Here is a 19,550-nt window from a genome sequence, read left to right on the forward strand (position 1 = left end):
AAATTTGCACCCATGTCATTTGCACTATCATAGTTTTGTATTAGTGCAAACAAATTTGTATTTCAACCAAGTTCAGCTTAAAGGGAAAACAAGCGTCTAATGGCCACTCCATTTTTTGTTTGAAAAACGCATTGAAAGTTTTGGAAATTTGGTTTGTTGGATGAGTTCCGACGTACTGGCCACAACACATTGCTGCCACATAAACATATCTGCACATCGGCTCTCCTGTATTTTATATTGTCATTCATGAAAGATGCCACTGATGTGCAGTTATTCTGATGTGGCCAGAATGTGTTGTGGTCAGCATATTTTGTCTCTTGTTGGATAGAAGCACAATTTTGATATACATATTCTAAACACCTTTACAAGGTGGGCCTCATCGGGATAGCCCATAAACATGTTTGGTTGATAAGCATGGAAAGCTAAAAAAGGCTATTTTATAACAAAAAATGCAAGGTTTTTAAAACTGACTTAGACAACAAACTAGTCAGGGGTCTGGTTCTCAGGTCGAATGGTCTGACCGTTCGAACTGAATGGTCGGTCCGTTCTAACAAAACATTAAAAAAATAAAAAATTGTTAAAACTGTTGAACGGTTCAAGTGGTTCAACCGCTTAGGTCAGTGGTTTGTTGACCAAATCAACGTTTTTTGGAAAAAATCCGATTTTAAGAAAAAATAGATGACTGGTTCCCGGTTTTTCTGGTCCAACTATCCGGTCTGGTCCGGTCTTGAAAACCATGCAAAAATGTGGTATTCTGCTTAAGTTTTTTAGTGGCTTATCCAAAGCAGCCATATGAAAGTAGCTCAATATGAACAGCAAATAGTAATAAATAAGCAATGTTAGGTGAAAATCTGGATCTGGAATGTCTAAATATGCTATTGTTCAACTAAAGTAAAATAAAAGGCTTTTTAGGTGAAACTTGTTTTAGTAGTTTCTTCAAAAGTGGATCAATGGAAGTAGCTAAATTAAAGCTTCAACACACCCAAAGTGGATCAATTGGTGAACTGTCACTCAGATAAGAAATCAGGTCGATCTTGATTAGAGTGTTTGATATTGTAGTCTCTATAATGTGTTGTGTTTTTGAATCCAATGGTCCAACTGTGGCTTCTTGCTTTGCAATTTTTTGGGTAGTTATGTTCTCTTTTTTTTGTTTATATACCACAGGTCCACACTAATAATCCCGCTTTTCAAATTTGGTAGTTGCAAGAATCAAATCAGTGTCTATGCTAGACTGAACCGGCTATCATACCCACTCACCCCTCACTTGTACTTATATTCTTCGGTTTATACAATGGGGTGGCCCCCATTCCCCAAACCCTTGCCCACCCAGGCACCAACCCTAGTGGCAGTGGGAATGGAATTGATCTGGAGTCTCTGCCGAAGATCTCACCCGTTAAGCCATAATCACTCTGCAAGTTGGACACACACATGAAAAAGCTTACAAGCTATATATTTGGTAAAATACCCATTCATAAAAAAAATATAGGTTAAATTGCTGAAGCCTGCCTTAAAAAAAATGCTGAAGCTTCCGTGAAATACATTTATTGCAGTTATACATAGAGAATACCTCATCCTCTGCATAATATTATGTCGGGGGAGATGTTCTTAATTCACGGGAATAGTGTATTGTGGGTAGGCGTGGGCAGGAGATCCCGACTCGTGAGATTGGTGGTAAAATCAAAGCTAAAAACCCTCGCAAACGGGCTCTTAGTAGCTTCCTAGCTCAGTCAAGCACTTGAGCTTTAGTACTGATCTACAGTACTACACCCCTTGGGTTTTAAACATTGATCGAAACCGGACATTTCCGGTCAGAAACGAGTTGCGATTCTTGTGTCCTTGACTGCGTCTGCGTCACTGTTTTTAGTCTCACGCGCTTTCTTCCTTACGATCGTTGCGCCTTTCACTGTTGCTGTCCGCTGAGCAGAGACTAGAGGAATTTCTTCAGGGTTTTGCGCCTTTGGTACTTCGATATCGATGGTATTTCTAGAGCTCTAGGGGCATTTGCCAAAAAGGGGTAAAGAAATGGTCGGAACTCGCTTGAAAACCGTCCTGGTAAGCTGAATTACCGTACTGTATTTCTTTTCTTTTCTTTTTTTCCTTTCTGATTTTGATTGTCCCAATTAAGAAATTTGACCTGACTAATGAAAAACGACCGACATTTCGGTTGAAAAGTTTCATGGCAAATCATGTTAAAGTTGCCCTTTTGTTCATTTTCAAGAGTTATACTTTTGGGAATGGGAGATGGTCACATGGAGGGATTGGAGTTATGGTGAATGGAAATAACAGAGAATCAAGTATATACGATCTTGTGTTGCAGTGGGAACAGCGAAGTAGTGTTCATGCAATGGAGATGTCCACAGTGCCAGTTTCTTGCACAATGCTAGGATATAAGCTTTTTATATAGTATATATATTACAGTGTATGGACACCTATACTATATATGAAGCACAAACGCACCCACCTTAGTAACTAAGAGCTCATCTTGATGACATGTCTTGATTAGTAGTCCAAATACATAAGCATCTTGTCTCATTGACATGTCTTGATTATTCCTTGATGTTGTAAGTTATTCCTGATGAGATAGTAAATGTACATGTCTCCTCAGGCATCCCTTTCAGTTACAATTAGATGATTCTTCAATTAGGTAATGGATTCATTTGGTCCACTGAATTTATTGACATTTAATAATCATCCCCAGAACAAAAGAAAAAAAGAAAAAAAAAATTGTTAGAGGCAAACTTCATCTACTTTGTTCAGTCTATTATCATTCTTACTGAAATGATAAATTGATTTGAAAAAAGGAAGAACTTCTGTTTTGTTGGTAGTTTTGTACTACTTAAAATTGTAATGCTGATTCTTTTCCCTTTCTTTGTGTTTTCAGTCTATTTGGAGATTTAGCACCGAAGAATATCCAACACAGTGATCATTCTCTGAATTGGTAATTTTGCATTATTTTTAGTTTTGTAGATTCTTGAAATGCCATCCTATCTTTTCATCAGCATAATGCAATAATAATGCGAAATATTGAAATCTTTTGCCAGGCATTATGGATGAGATATATTATTCTGGTCATAGAGAAGCAAGAAAGTAGGATGAGATGATGTTCCATGCTTGTAAATTTTCATGTGAGAGACAGGACAATGGAAAAGGAGGTAAATTCCATGTGATGTTTGATTTTTTCCCCCCGTATTGTCAACCTTCTAACTGTTTTTGTTTCCCTTTGCAGAACATATTTTCATTCAAGACCTCAAAAAGGGCACCATTTGTTCTGCGTATGGTTCTTTTTTTCTTTGTAATGGCGTTTGGAGTGTACATTTGCTATGTAAGCCTGAGACAGATAAAGCCAAACAATACCCCTCTGGTTGTAGGGAAGGCTGGGACACATTGTGATATACATAGCATCCCACCTGAGGAAACCCCCTTTGTGCATTTTCCACAACCCAGAACTTATAGCAGGTTGTACAATGTCATTACTGTTTATGATTTTTTTGCCTTATTTGCAAGGTTTAATTCATGAGTGACTTTTGACAGGGCGGAATGTGCATGTACCCCTGTCCGATTCTTTGTTATTTTATCCATGCAGAGATCTGGAAGCGGGTGGTTTGAGACCTTGCTGAACAGTCACCCAAACATTAGTTCTAATGGGGAAATCTTCTCTTCAAAACAAAGGAGAAGCAATATTTCGTCCATCCTAACAACATTGGATACCATCTATAACTTAGAATGGAATAGTAGTGCCGCTAAAAATGAATGTGTGGCTGCAGTTGGGTTCAAGTGGATGCTGAACCAGGTTTATTTTAATTTTCTATTCTTTATTATCTTTCCCGTGTCTTTTCATGTACAATGTCTACTTTTATTTTCATGATATATACTATAAAGTTGCATTAATTATGAGAAAAGTGATACTGATTAAGCTTATGCCCTGTGATTATGGGGTGATGCAGAATATAATTTACTTTTAGTCTCTCTATGTCTTTGTTGCCCCAATTGGGTATTGGAGACTGCAAGAGCAAAGAACCTGTCCCTACACCAAGGCCTCATGTTGATGCATTCACTAAACCTTGAGCATGTGGTGGAGGATGTCTCGTTGGTGGTGATTAGATGGATCAATGCTTTAGGGCCTTCAACCATTGACCATGGTAGGACCATCTCAGATGGAGGTGGAAAGGGACTCTTAGTCTTATGTGGTTATAAGCTGCTCTAGAGATGAGGTGGAAGGCTCTTGGAATTTGTCATTATATCAGAAAGGCTTCGGCTTTGATATCCTTGGTAAACATCTCATTTAGATGGATTTGGAAATCAGCAAAACTGGCTGATAATCTGGCATGAGATGGTGTTGGATGATTTAGGATGTATTGGGGAACCACTCTCCAAGGTTAGCTGTTTATGGTACTTTTGTTGTATAAGCATGTAGCTATAATTTTGTTGTCTGTGTGTGTGTGTGTCCTACTGGATGGATTTGTATTGGGTATGTCATATTCAAATGGATCCTAGTGATTTATACTTCCTTTCTTCTATTGCCATTGTCAAAGAACATATTTGATTTAGCTATAAACTATTACAAGTGGCTTTACAAGGAGGAATGGAGAAGACTGACTCTAAAAAGGGTAAGTTTTGGGAAGTTGGACACACAAGGAAAAGAGATGAGTTAGAGAACCCATTTAAGGAGAGGGGTGGTGGATGACTAATGAGATTGATGGGGACAAATCCTAAGTTATGATGATTTCACTTTGTTATTTTACAAGAAGTGTTGGGACAAGCTGAAGCAAGACATGATGAACGGGATGAAAGAATTTCATAGGTGTACAATGTTGGAGAGAAGCTTAATTGTGATTTTCTTTACTCTAACTCCGAAAATTGAGGGGGTAGTGGAGTTGAAAGATTATAGGCCAATAAACTTGATCAGTGGTTTCTACAAAATACTAGGGAAAATATTTGCATGTGAGTTGAAGGAGGTGCTGGCTGTTTTTATTTTTAACCCTTAGAATGCATTTATGCTAGGGAGAGAGGTATTGAATGGAGTCCTAGTTTCAAATGAACTAATTGACTTTAGGTGCAGAGGGGGAAGGCTTGACATTTTATGCAAGATAGACGTGGACTTTTTTCGTGATTGTCATCGTCATTAGGTCTAATATGTATATCAAAGTGTAGAGCAACCAAAAGTTGTGCAATCAATGCCAATGGACTCTTAGGAGGCAGATCCACATTGTAGTCCATCTTCTTCACAACTAGGTATTGTTCCCTTACCTTTACGCTATCATTAATGGCCTTGATGTTCTTATTGTCCATTGTGAGGGTGTCAGATCTCCACCATTAGGCACCCTATTGCTCGTTATGCCTCTCTTAATTCTTTGTTCCTTCATATCGTGCTTGCATTTTTGTTGTGTCTAGTGTTTCTATCCCTAAATCTCTTATAGAGGCCATAGAATCTTTGAATGGATTAAAGCTATGCTAGAAGAGATTAATGTCCTACATAAGAACAACATGTGGGAACTAGTTGATCTTCTTGAAGGGAAGGAGCCTATTGGGTGTAAGTGGGTCTTCATAGTAAAGCACAAAGCGGATGGGTCTATTGGGAGATTTAAGGCTAAACTCTATAGCTAAATGCTTCATACATATGTATGGTGTTGATTATACATAAACTTTTACACCTGTTGCAAAGATGAACTCCGTACTGGTTTTATTGTCCTTGGCAAGCAATTTAGGATGACATCTTCATCAACTTGATGTGGAGAATGCCTTCTTGAATGGGGACTTGGAAGAAGTATATATGATTCAACCTTTAGGTTTTCATGAGAAGGGAAGTGGAGGGAAGGTTTGCCTATCGTCTTAGGAATTCTTTGTATGGGTTGAAGTAGTCACCAAGAGCTTGGTTTGGCCAGTTCAACAATGCTCTTCAACAAATGGGGTTTAAACAGTGCCAATTAGACCATACAATGTTTGTGAAGAGGGAAGGCAAGAAACTTGTATGTGGATAATATTGTTTTCACGGGTGACTAGGAGGCTGAGATATATAAGTTGAAACAGTTACTTGCTCATAGTTTGAGGTAAAAGATCTAGGTCCCCTCAAATATTTCCTTGGGATTAAGGTTGCTAGGCCCAAGAAAGGCTTCTTCATTTCCTAATGAAAGCATATCTTGGATCTCTTATAGGATGCAGGTAAACTTGGGTGCACACCAACTTACACTCCTATTAAACCTAACCACAAGCTAGGAGATGGTGTAGGAGATACAATTGTGAATGAAAGACAGTTCCAAAGACTTGTTAGGCTGTTGTTGTACCTCTTTATGACTTGGCCAGATATTGTATATGTCATTGGTGTCCTCAGTTAGCATGTGCATGCTTTAACACTTCATATGTTTTACTGATAAAAAGACTTCATATGTTTTAGCTGCTAAAAGGGTTTTGAGGTATTTAAAAAAGCACCCTGGAAGAGGCATATTGTATGCTAACAATGGGCGCTAGAAGGTTGAAACCTATATAAATGTAGTTTAGGTATACTTCCTAGATGATAGGAGGTCAACATTTGGTATTGCACTTCTGTGGGAGGAAATTTAGTAACATGGAAAAGTAAGAAGCAATAAGTGGTGGCTCATTCAAGTGCAGAAGTTGAGTACTGTGTAATGGCACATGGGGTGATTGAAACGCTATGGGTGAAGAACACTCTCCTTGAATTGGGGCTTCCTATGACCAACCCAATGGCCTTATACCTAGATTCTAGAATCTGGGTAGGCTCTCCAGACGGTCTCTTTTCTTGCTCTTCTTTCTTCAGAGCATTTGCTTCCCCCAACCCCCTAGGTGGGGATTTCCTTGTGAATGAAATTTGGTGCAAGCCTATTTCCCCAAAGATTAAAGCCTTTTGTTGGGAAATATTCCTTGGTAAGGTAAACACTTGTGATATGCTGCAAAGAAGAAGGCCATACATTTGCCTTTCTCCTCATGTGTGCTGTGTAAGGAAAGTGGTGAGACCCTATCTCATTTAATGATATCATGTTCTTTTGTGCTTTGAATTTGGGAATTCTTTTGTACTCTCTTTGGCTGTAGGTGGGCTCCCCCTTAAGATGTGGCAAGACTCTTCAACCGTGACTTCTTGAGACAATGAAAGAAAAGAGGGACGGTAATGTGGAAAGCAACAAAAGCAACAATTTGTTGGATAGTATGGGAGGAGAGGAATAACAGGATTTTCTTGGAAAGAAGCAAAATAGTAGAGGAAGTGATTGACAGCATTAAGGTGAAAGTAGCTCATTGGGTAAAATCCTTGGATAGCTTTCAAGTCTTCTCAGTCACAGACATGCTAAGAACCTGGTCTGAAATAAGCACAGTCGTCGAGAGTAAGAGAGAAAGTAAGGCTGGAGCGGAAGCCACCAGAAGGCAATAAAGTGAAGCTGAATTTTGATGGGAGCTCCTTTGGAAATCCGGGCCTTCTAGGAATAGGAGTATTCAGAAATTCTGAAAGGAGGATATTGGGTATGTTCTCAGGACTGATTGGCACAAAAAACTCACTGAAGGCTGAACTTTTGGCATTACTACAAGGTTTAAAGCTAGCCAAACAGTTAGGATACAAACATGTTGAGGTGGAAGGGGACTCAAAAGTAGTAATTTCCTGGGCAGCAAACAACAGCCATACCCCGTGGACGTTTAAACATGTGATTAGGGAACAGGAGAAAATTGCAAAGGAGGTCGAGGCTGAATTTAAATGGGTCTGAAGGAGTGCAAATGGGCTAGCTGATTGTTTATCAAAACAGGGGCATTGAGATTTGAGACAACAATTATTTTGGGCTGCACTGTAATGAGGGATAGAATAGAGTGATTAAAGGGATCAACAGTCCCATCACCAAGTTGTATAAGCTGTTTACAATCTGAAATTTAAATAAAATACATGTTTATTGATAAAAAAAGCTGCCATTGCCCTTGGTATCATGCAATACTCACAACCTTGTTCCTCGTGATAAAACAAAGCATATTGAATTAGATGAGCACTTTATCAAAGAGAAGTTGGAGATGGGTGAAATTTGTACTCTTTACATTACTTTCACAAACTAGTTAGCTTACATAGTGACATCTTCACAAAAAGGAGTTTCTGTTCGTCATGTTGAGCTTTGTAACAAGTTGGGAATGATTGATATTGTGTAATCCAACGTGAGGGGGTCTTTTGTAGTGTCCTTTATACTATCGATATACTGTTTTTATGCTGTTTTATGTTTGGTTTAGTGTTTGGGGGTAGCTCTATCTTTTCCCCTTTTATTATGGCTGCCCTAATATAAATAATATGAGGGGTTGCTGCCCACTTGCCTTTTTTGGTGAACAACCCCAACAACCCCAAAATTTCTTAATATAAGAGCTAATGTCTTTCTCAAAATATTCCTTAGCATTGTTTGATCGAAATATTTTGATGCGGGTATCAAACTGGATGAGTACAAATCGAATTGCTTTACAAGCTTTAGTACTTTAATATGAGAACGCATAAGGTAAAGTTAGGTATAATGGGAGAAATCATCAATAAACAAAATAAAGTATTTATAGCCACCCATGCAAGTAGGGATGATGATTACAGCCCGACCCAACTTGGAAATTTCAGGCTTGGGCCTTGGTTTTGTGTTCAAGCTTGACCTAGCCTGATACTTCAAGCCTGGCCCAAGCTCGGGTTGGACCACATATATGTAAAGATATGTATTTTTTATATAATGTATACACATGTATATATGTTATCTTATGTTATGTTATATATTTTCTACATAAATATTATAGTATGACACTTATAATATATTATATATAACATTTTATATTATATAATGTATAAAGTAAATTTATATGCATATTATATGCCATTTAATATGAAATATTATATATATGTAATATTTTATATATAGATGACATAGGCTTGGCTCAGCTTGGACCCAGGCTTATGTTTCAAGCTTGGAACTCGGGAGCCCATATCATAAGTGCAAAGCCCAGCTCGGCCTATGATCACCCCTCCATGCAAGGTAAATGGTAAGGCCCTCACACATCAGAGTGAACAATATTAAAGGGGAAAGTAGATCTTTTGTTACTTGTGGGGTAAGAGTTTCTACGATGCTTTGAGAATTCATAAAACTCACAAGTAAAAAGAAATATGACCTAGGCAATAGTGACATAACATGACACAACTAATTGACTCGAACACATTTCATCCAAAGGTTGCTCTTTGAGGTGGTACTTGGCTTTGCTCAAGCATGCCTAGCAGGTGTATCTTATTCGCTTCATGGCCATTCTCAATCACCTTCTGAGATTTCATGTCTTGAAAAACATAATAAGTATGTCAAAAGGTTACGTTATGTGAAGGACAAAAGACAAGGTAAGGGAGTCTGAGGTCCTGATGTCTCCCTTGCCTGAGATGGGAGCAAATGAACCATCGTAGCAAATTTGATGGCTGACTCACTTGCTAAACAGGGGGTCTCTTGGGATTTTTTTATTTTTATTTTTATTTTTATTTTTATTTTGGGCTACCTTGTAGTTATGTTCATCTCCTCGGGCTGCCTGTAACTCTTAATTTTCTAGATTAATAAAATGTTTATTCATTCATCAAAAAACAAGGGAAATTTTGTTTTGGCCAGATAGGAGTTGGTAGGGAGTAAATAAATGGGATATACTAAAAGCACTAGAATCTATTATCTAGGGGACCCTATGATTACCTGAGATGGAAGCATGGTTTGTGGTGGGATGAATATATGAGTGTGCATAAGCAGAAGAAGAGCCGTTGCTTGGAGGAGTAAGAGCTGTAGCAGTAGACTCTAAGTGAATGATGATTTGGCCATATCTCTCATACTTTGCTCTGGTGGCTGCAAGCTGCTCCCTACATACTTCTCACCACTAGGCCCCTTTTCATTCTCTAAAGAGGTGGCTACATTAGCATTACTGCCTCTCCTACTCCTGTTCTTTTTGCCATTATTACTGTTCTTGAACCTTGCAGGTAAAAGCTTTGGATGCAACTTCCAATAGGTGTCCTTTGTGTGCTGGAATTTCTTATAATATTCACACACAACATCCTTCTTCTCATTAGCAACATTTGGCTTCATCTTGACATTGTCAAAGCAGTCAATTGGATCTTTTACCATCTGAACTTGTCTTCTGCTTTCTTCACTACTAATCAAAGCATATGCTTGAGATAGGGTCACCTCATCTTTTGCTAGAATCTTAGTGTTGGTTGACATGAGGCTGCATAGAACTAATCATCCTATAACTTTGTAGTTTTCTTGCATCCACTTCTCATAAGTAGGGTCATCCTTCTTAGGTTTCTTCTTACTAACAATGATGTACCCCTATTTTCCTCTATTGCAGACATGAATTCTCACTAACTGAGACCTAGCCAAAAGTTGGTATCGTCTAGTTTCACAATAGTCATTGCATCTAATAATGTCTCTATAGAGTACAAACCCTCCTTGACCAAACCCAGAGTCTATAGGTTGCTTTGTCTCCATCTCCATTTCTGTCTCCGTTTTTGTCTCTGCCTCCGTTTTCCATCTCCATCTCCATCTCTGTCTCCGTCTCCATCTGCGTCCTTGGCTGTCGTCATCCACCAAATCTTGCCATACATAACCTGTCTTGTATTTCCTGTCAATTGATTTGTCGATAACAGTAAGCGCCATTACAACTATCTGCACCGTAGAAATCATTCTTAGAAATGAACAGGCTGGTCTAATGCTCTGATTGTCTCCCACGATCCCCCAAGCCCCAATGGTCTACTTGAGGTGGGTTCCTTCCCAAATCCCAAACAAAAAGTAGAGCAAAATCCCACCTACCAAAAGAAATCATCATCAATCTCAGAAAGAAAACTTGGAAAAGTTGTAGAATGTTCATTAGATCCCCTTTTAACTGTCAGATTTCTATTTTTCGTTTGAAAAGTTAAAATTCTCTATTCTCTGTTCTGGTTGGTTAGAACTTTGGAGGCTTAGATACACAAGCAATATGCCGCAATCCGTCTATCTCCGCCAGCTCTATGACAGGTGGGTTGTAGCTGTAAAGAAGCTACATGAACAACATGTTGCAACCACCGAAGCAGGTCAAGTCGTTTTAATGAATTATTCTGCGATTTTGCTTCCAGAAATGCGCAGTGACAAGCTCCCTGCTGAATTTCAAAACTTCACTGGAGAGAGAGAGCTACTGAAAACACCCCGGCACTGGAAAAGGTTTCAATGATAAATCAATACTGGTATCGGAAAGGGTATTACTGTCATTTTCTCAAAATATAACAGTCATGTAGCATGTGAGCGCATTGTGATGGAACCCTAAGGGCAGTTTAAGAAAAATTTCCCTAAAATAAATGAAAACAAGAATATGGTACTACTAACCACAAAACACCAACCTGAAGTGAAAACAACTCCTCTATCACCTCAGTCTAGGGTTTCACAAAACCCTCAGCCTGGGAGAAGAAGAGAAATTGTGGCAGCTTGTTCCAGGAACTCCAGAATCCTCACCAACCTGAATCGATCTCAAAATTGATCAAAAAGCTTCCTTTCAAGCCCCAAGCACCAACCTGAATCAGTCTCTAGAACCCTAGTTCGCTTTCTCCAGTTAGCTAGGGTTTTTAGGAAAATCTACAAGAGCCTGTCTTGGGCCTCAATCTGAATGTGTATTCCTCCTCCAATTAGGCTACATAAACCACCAGTCAATCATCAATCAATTCTCCATACACGCTGTGCATGGGCCTAAGAAGAAAGTGAGACATGCTCTGATACCAAGTTGAAAACCAAACCAGCAATAAATCTGATCCTGAATTAAAGAAAATGAGAAAAGAGAGAGAAAAGGGAAGAAGCTCAGAAGAAAGAAGAAAAGGAAGAGAAGAGAGCTATTCATTCTCTCTCAGTGCCCCAATTGTGTTTTATTAGAACCAATCATAACTTTAGGTACAATTACAAGAGTGCCGGCATAGGGCAGCTGGTTCAATGACACGCCAATAAAAAGGAGGCCCGTTAACCCAAAAATAAAGACTGATAAGGGAACAAATAAAGAGGAAAGGCCATTTGGCTCACTATCTCTACAATCTCCTCTAACAGTAAATTGTTGGATTGTGTTTTTTGCTGTTTGAAAAGCATGTCTTGCAGTATGTGTCCCAGTCTCTATGCTTTTTGACAATTGTATCACTGAAGTTGATATTGTAGAGTAAATTGAGGCTATATATTTGTATTATACTCAAATGTAGATGCTCTACAGTTTAATTTTGATCAAACACTAATTATATAAATTGATGCTATGTCTTGTATTGATTTCATTGGATAAATGCATAAAATGTTCTATCTCTATGATATTCCTTCTGTTTAAATTATGGATTATATCTTTTTAGGCTGTTATGGATTATCACCAGCAAATTGCTAACTATTTCAAGTGGAAGGGGGTTTCTGTGATAATTCTATTCCGGAAAAATCTTTTGCGAAGACTTATCTCTGTACTGGCAAATGTTTTTGACAAAGATGCAAAGCAGCTGAATGGCACACACAAGTCTCATGTGCATACGAAGGAAGAGGTCTCTCTCTCTCTCTCATTCTAGTTTTTCTGATAATAAAACAATAATTTTATTAAACTAAAAAATGGTAATGTACATGAGATGAGAGTGTTGAGAAAACACTCAACTACAGAGTGAAACAAATGTCTCAGAGACATACATCGCAGATGCACATGCATATAATCTTGTTTAGTCCAATACTGATCACTGAAGAATACTCTAGAGGTATCCTTGATGTCCAGATGAGTCATCATCCAATCCAACAAAAGTGATCTTCTATCAGCATTCAGAATTAATGTGCCTTCTCTCTCTCTCTCTCTCTCTCTCTCTCTCTCTCTCTCTCTCTCTCTCTCTCTCCCTCCCTCCCTCACGATATGCACGTACGCATTTATCTTGGTCTGGACCGCATTACTTCCATGTGGTCCATGTTCAGAGAATTCTGCACCACTGTTGGATGATTCACATTCAAAAGTTCTATGGAAATCAGCACATCAAATGATTGTAAACCATCAGATATGCACATTATTTTTTGGTGAATTAATAGAGCCGTCATCCACCTGACTGTCCATGTGAACCCCAGTCAAAAGCATAATTGTGTTATCTGTAAACTCTGATTGTTGCTTTGCCTTCTTTGTCGGCAGGATCCATGTAAGTGGTGAACCCTCAACTTCCTGAATGCCTTAGCATGATTATTCCTCAGTCCTCATCATATTTAACTTTACGTTGGATATTAATTCAGTTTTAAGAAAATAGGAGGAAGTTTCTTTGTTGTGAATTGAAATTCAAGTTTTGAAATTGTCTGGTTGGTATCTTTGTGATCCATTCAGCTTTTCTCTGTCATGGTTCACAACTTCACAATTTTAATATTTTTTAATTGGCAAGGTTACGACTTTTATTAAGTGAATAAAAGAATGGGCTATGTATAATATACAGTCAAACAGAAACCCTTGATTTGGACTGGCAGCCCCCAGCCCCGTTTTGATCATTAATTACAGCTGTGATTGGTTTGTAAGAATAGGGGTCTGGAATTGGAATCAGAATGGGCTATTCCGATTCCAACTGTTTGGTTGGGTGGAATCAGAATCCCATTCCCATTCCTGGTGGAATGGCATTCTCCCATTTGAGGGAATGGCCATTCCATCCCCCTCCCTTGGGAATGAAATCTCATTCCTGCTGATTCCCATTCCTGTCTGAACCAAACAGACTATGGGAATTGACCATTCCATTTCTGATTTTGATTCCAATTCTGACTGTGAACCAAACAGACCCTACATTTTGCCCGTGGAAAATGTTCCCTTTTTGCCCCTTGTTTTTCTAATGTGTCAGTCTAACCTTTGGCTGATCTAAAAACCCAATTGAGGGTCACATTCAGTTCCCAAATCAAGCACTGCAGTTCTTTAAGGGTTAATTACTTATATACCCTGAGGTTTGAAGAAACTACTTGTATATACCACAGTTTCAAAAAATACTTATATACCCTATAGTTTAAAAAATTACTTATATATACCCTATAGTTCCAAAAGTTACTTATATGTACCTTGTTGACCTTTCAAACGTTAAACATAGCAGACAAAACGTAAAGGGCCAAGATGTCCTTAACTGTTAATTAAATTTTCAAAATATACCATTGATGAGCCTTTCCTCCTGAAATCGAGCACTCTTATTTTCCCTTTTAGAAATTCCTATAAATTTGTCAATCGTCTCATTCTCTTAGGTTTCTCCCTTCTAAAAATTAATCAAAATTGATATCTTCCCACTTCTTCGTGGTGGTATTTTCAGAACAGTAATGGGCACCCACTTAAACAAAACAAAGAAGGATTCAAGGACGGTGGTCGCTGAGGATGAGCAACAGAAAACGACGATGGGCCTTTCCTCCTGAAATCGAGCACTCTTCATTTGCCCCTTAAGAAATTCCTACAAATTTGCCAATCATCTCGTTCTCTTAGGTTTCTCCCTTCTAAAAATTAATCAAAATTGATATCTTCCCATTTTCTCCACTTTTCTTCTTCTATTTCCTTTTCTTTTTCATTTCCCCCATTCTCCATTGCTACTGCAGTCAAATCATAAACTGAGCATCATCAACTGTTGAAATAAGCTCCACTTCCACTGTAACTGAGCCACTGTCACCAACTGCATCTCCATTGTCACTATCAACCATCAAACACCTTGTCTTACTTATTTACTTCCTCTTCCCTCTTCATTACTGCCGCCGAGCGGAGGTCACCCTCTACACTATTTTATAGATGAAGCAGAGGATGTGCCTGGATCTCTATAGTTTGAACCATTCATTGACAGTTGAAGCTCCGTCACTTGCTATAGACTAACAGTCTCACCTGGCTGACATCAGAGAAGGTAGAAATCTACCTTGATCTATTACTGTGGCTGGTAATATGTAGCTGCAATCACTGGTGGTCATCTACTTGTGTGGTTTTCATCTCCGCTCCATTAAAGCCAGGTCTGAAACCGAACCTATTACAGCCCGTCACTGCTATGTTCTCATCTGGTTTCTCATCGAGCACTCCACACCTTTGTTTCCTCGTTCACAGCCGGTTCTCCAGATTAAAGCAGAGCCACAATCTCAGGTTTGGGTCTTCCTTGCTCCCCCGTTGAAAGTAGAAAAACATCTTAATCTGACCTTTTGTGCCAACAAGAGACAAAAACATTGGGGTACTAAGGAGTGAGGAGAGAGTGCTCATAGGATAAGAGTCCCAAGGGATTTCCTTGCCTGATCACTGCAGTGGTCTCATGCGTCACTGATGAGAAATTGCTGTAGTGGTTTGTAACAGAAACACAACATCTTAGTTTGATAAACAATAGAAGGGTACATTTGGGATTTTGGAAAAAAATAACGGGCATGTGAAACAGTCCTGAATGTTTCCTTAACAGATTGCCTATTTGTGTTATGTGGGACCATCTTACAAGGTATATATAAGTACTTTTTGAAATTACAGGGTACATATAAGTAGTTTCCTCAAACCTCAGGGTATATAAGTAATTATCCCATTCTGTAATGGTGTCTGTAAATTTCCATTGCCCTTGTTGTTTGTTCTTTAACCAACCAGCTACTACCCTTGAGTCCCTTCTACCAAAAAGTGCCTGTAATTTAGTGACTTTTCCACTCTTGATCCTATTTCCATGGTACCATCTCCTTATTTGTCAGTTTACTTATCACTACTGCAGAGTCTTGTTCCAATTCTATATTTCTGAAGTTATTTGAAGGAGCCTAGGAGCTCCAGTGGGTGATAAAATAAGAGAAGGTAGACTAAGATGGTTTGGTCATATGTAGAGATAGACCATTTACAATACCCGTAAGAAGTGATTTATTACATGTTGAGGGGGCTAGAAGTGCTCGGGTGACTTCTGGATCTTTTGGTCACCTCTCTTGTATCCTCTTCTTTTTTCTCTCTTAAAATTTTTATTTTATTATCAAAAAATAATTCAACAATGGATATTAGTTATGAGTAGAACAGAATGGCAAAATAAGATTCGTGTAGCTGATGCCACATAGTTGGGACAAAGCTTAGATGATGAACTTTGGGTGGCATCCTATTTATTAGGTAAACAGCTTTATCTATTGCATCACCCTAGAAATGAAGGGGAACATCTTTGCTATACAACACTTGTGATTTAGCAAGCAATAATCCACTAAATTTAATCCAAATTTAATCACCTCAAGATCATGGATCTTAAGGTGAGAACCCACTAATACTTATATTAACTTCTTCGATGTGAATAAAACTAAATAAAAAATACAAGTAGGGCCTAAGGCCCATTTAGGGCTGTCAATTGGTCGGGTCCGATCCAACGGACCTGAACTGATTGGGCCGGTTCTGGTTCCAGGAACTGGAACAGATGGGTCAGTTCTGGGTCCTGATATAGGGTCCCGATTACTATCGGTTCGGAACCGGTTCCACCTAGTCCCGAACCGATTCAGACCCGACCTGATATATAATGTATAATACATTAAATAAATAAATTATATATATACACTATATATAGTATATAATATGTATTATATAATATTTAATATATATTAAACATAAATATTTATTTTTTATTTATTATAATTGGGTCTGTCGGGTCAGACCCGATTGTCCTGAGAACTGATCAGTTCAGTTCCAGGTCCAAAAATTACAGACCATATTGGGTCTGGTTCCGTGTCCTCAATATTTCATGTTGGGTTGGTTCTGGTTCCAGCTGATTCCGACCCAGACCAGACCCATTGACAGCCCTAGGCCCATTAACACACTATCAGGCCAGTCAATAAATAAATAACAATACATAGCAGGCTCATCAAGAGTTCGTTCTCTCAACTCTCTCCCTCAATCCGGGCTGCCTATCTGTGTTGACATAAGGAAGACAAACATCTTGAGAAACTACACGTTTCCTGATAAAATGCTAGTCTGACTTAATTAAATGTGCTTGGTTCTGTAATGTTGTCCTCGATCATAGGCAATATTAATAGCAGCTTGATTATCACAATACAACATTTTTTTTAAGGTAAAGTAAAGTCTATTAAAAGGAAAAATGAAAGTTACAAGGAAGGTGACCAGCAATCACCCGAAGAGAAGAAATAACAAAACATCCCACCACCCAATCACAACTCAATGCCAAAATCTTAACCTAAGGCTGTCAATGGGTCGGGTCAGGGTTGGGTCCATGCAGAACCGGAGTCTACCCGACAAAAAATATTAAGGAACCAGAACTGAACTGGACCCGATACGGTCTGTAATTTTAGATCCAGAACCAAATTGATCGGTTCTCAGGACAACCGGCTCTGACCCAATGGTCCTGATTATAATAAACCTACTAAAAATATTATATATAATATTAATTTATTTAGTATATATATATATATATGACCCATCGGTTCTTGTTCCTGGAACCAGAACCTATCTCAACCTCAAAAACTCAAATGGACATTACAACAATCACAACTCCAAATCAACAAAAAGACCACAGCCTCCCACCCAAATTTACACTTGAACTTAAAAACTTGTTACTTTGCTCTAACACTCATCTCCACCAATGATTTGAGCAGCAATCTCTTAACTTTTTTTTCTTCACTTTCTTGTTAGGCCCAACCCCAAATAAACCCCCTCTTAATGCATTGAATACTTTTGAAATTTGAAAAACTCAATGTTTTTTCTGATAACTAAAGTGTCTCACTGTGTTCACACTCCTTTTCAATCTCTCAAGTCCTTAGATCTCTGCAAGGTGCCAACTGGTTGGTTGGTAAGGTCTCCTGCTGGTTGTAGCAGAGACTTGGGATTGAGTCCCACCTGCACCTGGGTGGGTGGGGGGGGGGGGTTATGGGTTGGTGGATTGACTGCCCCCGTTCTGTAGCCCCTTGGATAAAAAAAGTCCTTAGATCTCTCAATGATTCTCTTTGATTTTGACACTGCATTCTTCTCAAGGGTCTGAACTGCATCCATCTCTCCACCCTCTTTGTCAATGCCCCCTGCACATCTAATTGACCTTTGTCTATCTTGTATATCTTCAACCCTTAAACTAAAACCACCTTGTCCAAGATCCAATTAATCACTCTCCTGATCCTTCTCCTCGAGCTCTTTAAACACCTTCCTTGCACACACTTCACCCCCCCCCCCCCCAAAGAAAAGACAACCCCAACGTTTTACTCACCTCCACTTCTTTGTTCACAACCTCATCGGTGTCAATCAAACTCTACTATGTGCATTTCATCTAAACTCACATAATCCATTTGGTTGTTTTTTCTTTCAACCAACCGAGGGGTGGCTCGTTGGTATGTTAGCTGGTTCGCTCCAGCATTGACGTGGAATCGATTCCTGCAACCACCCATTTGGGGAAAGGGGAGGGTTATTACTGGTGCAATGCACCAAGTACCCAAAAAAAAGTCCTGCATTTTTTCCTTCTTTCACAATTTTTACACCGACTACATCATCCCAACCAACTATTTTCCCCTCTTACTTTCTCTGTTCCCATTATTATCACTACCCTCCCTGAAACCTTTTTGTTTCAGACCACCATTCAACCTAACAACCCTGGTAGAATCCCCCCACTCACTCAAAAGACCCCTTGTCCAATCCAAACTCAACCCCTTGCCCCCTTCTCTGCCCACAGCTTCTGCCTGTCCACCCTCTAAACCACCTGTACTCTTGTTCAACACATTGTCCACCCTCCCTGCTGAACAACCATCCTCTTCTTACCTCTAACCCCATCCTCTCCTCACACTTATGAACTCACCTTCTAAACCACATCAATGTTCCTGAACGAACAACTGTTAGCCCATCTTTGGCGTCCCCACCCCCTACTGTAGCCACCTTCCTCAGCCAAGACTTCACCATGCTCAACATCAGCTTCGATATTAATCTTAGCATTCTCTTTCACATACTGATCTTCAAGCCCTGATTTAACCACATCAATCCATTCTGTAGATTTAACGAAAGCAGCACTCAAACAATGATGAAACTTGACCTATGAAGCATGAAACTTCTCTGCAACATTAGTCAGTTGGATTTTCTTGTCTTTACCCCCTCTGCTCTCATCTTTCCTAGTGGCACCCTTATCTTGATCAATCTTCCCCTCATCTATTTGAGTTTCCTTACCTTGAACATCACTATTGCTTTTCAGACTCTTTGGAACACCTCTCTGATTCACTGCCTCCTTCCCTTTATACTTGGTAACAACCCACGCCCATTCCTCCTCTGTTCCTTGCTTGGAAATGAAAATGCCGCAGAAGCCCCCCTTCCAACTTCTCGATCACCTTCCTCACTCCTTTTTGTTTTTTCAAGAAGTCCCTTTCCTAAAACCATTGGCAATACTATTATTAATACTTTCTGATGGTCCACCCTTGAGATTGGCCTGGCCCAAAAAACAATCTGGTTAACTCCTTGACAACTGTGTTATGGGCTAATTAGAAGTTATTTTTGGCACTAGACCATGCCACAACAGATTGTTTTTACTCCTCCAAGATGCCAAATTACCTGCAACAAGAGGGCAATAACATGAAGTTGACCTTCTATCATCCATGGAACTGGCTAGCCTCCATCTGCATTAGTAAGCCCATTAATCCTCATGTGGCCATAGTTAG

The 19,550-nt window shown here is 39.2% G+C and overlaps 1 protein-coding gene across 2 annotated transcripts in view; it reads left to right on the forward strand.

Moving 5' to 3' along the window:
• Positions 1 to 1,483: 1,483 nt before the first annotated feature.
• LOC104588263 (uncharacterized) overlaps positions 1,484 to 19,550 on the forward strand; it is a 28,561-nt gene continuing 10,494 nt past the window's right edge. Inside the window, exons 1-6 of one of the 2 annotated variants that reach the window (XM_010246120.3) lie at positions 1,488 to 2,052; positions 2,882 to 2,938; positions 3,042 to 3,152; positions 3,227 to 3,456; positions 3,532 to 3,790; positions 12,320 to 12,499. In XM_010246120.3, coding sequence (XP_010244422.1) covers positions 3,108 to 3,152; positions 3,227 to 3,456; positions 3,532 to 3,790; positions 12,320 to 12,499 — 714 coding nt within the window. In that variant the 5' untranslated portion in view covers positions 1,488 to 2,052; positions 2,882 to 2,938; positions 3,042 to 3,107. Of the gene's footprint in view, positions 2,053 to 2,881; positions 2,939 to 3,041; positions 3,153 to 3,226; positions 3,457 to 3,531; positions 3,791 to 12,319; positions 12,500 to 19,550 lie in introns of both variants that reach the window. The other variant, XM_088891427.1, reaches the window with a different exon arrangement.

The sequence above is a fragment of the Nelumbo nucifera genome, chromosome 7 (assembly GCF_055504915.1).
Source record: "Nelumbo nucifera cultivar China Antique chromosome 7, China Antique-T2T, whole genome shotgun sequence".
In the NCBI taxonomy this organism is placed as follows: domain Eukaryota; kingdom Viridiplantae; phylum Streptophyta; class Magnoliopsida; order Proteales; family Nelumbonaceae; genus Nelumbo; species Nelumbo nucifera.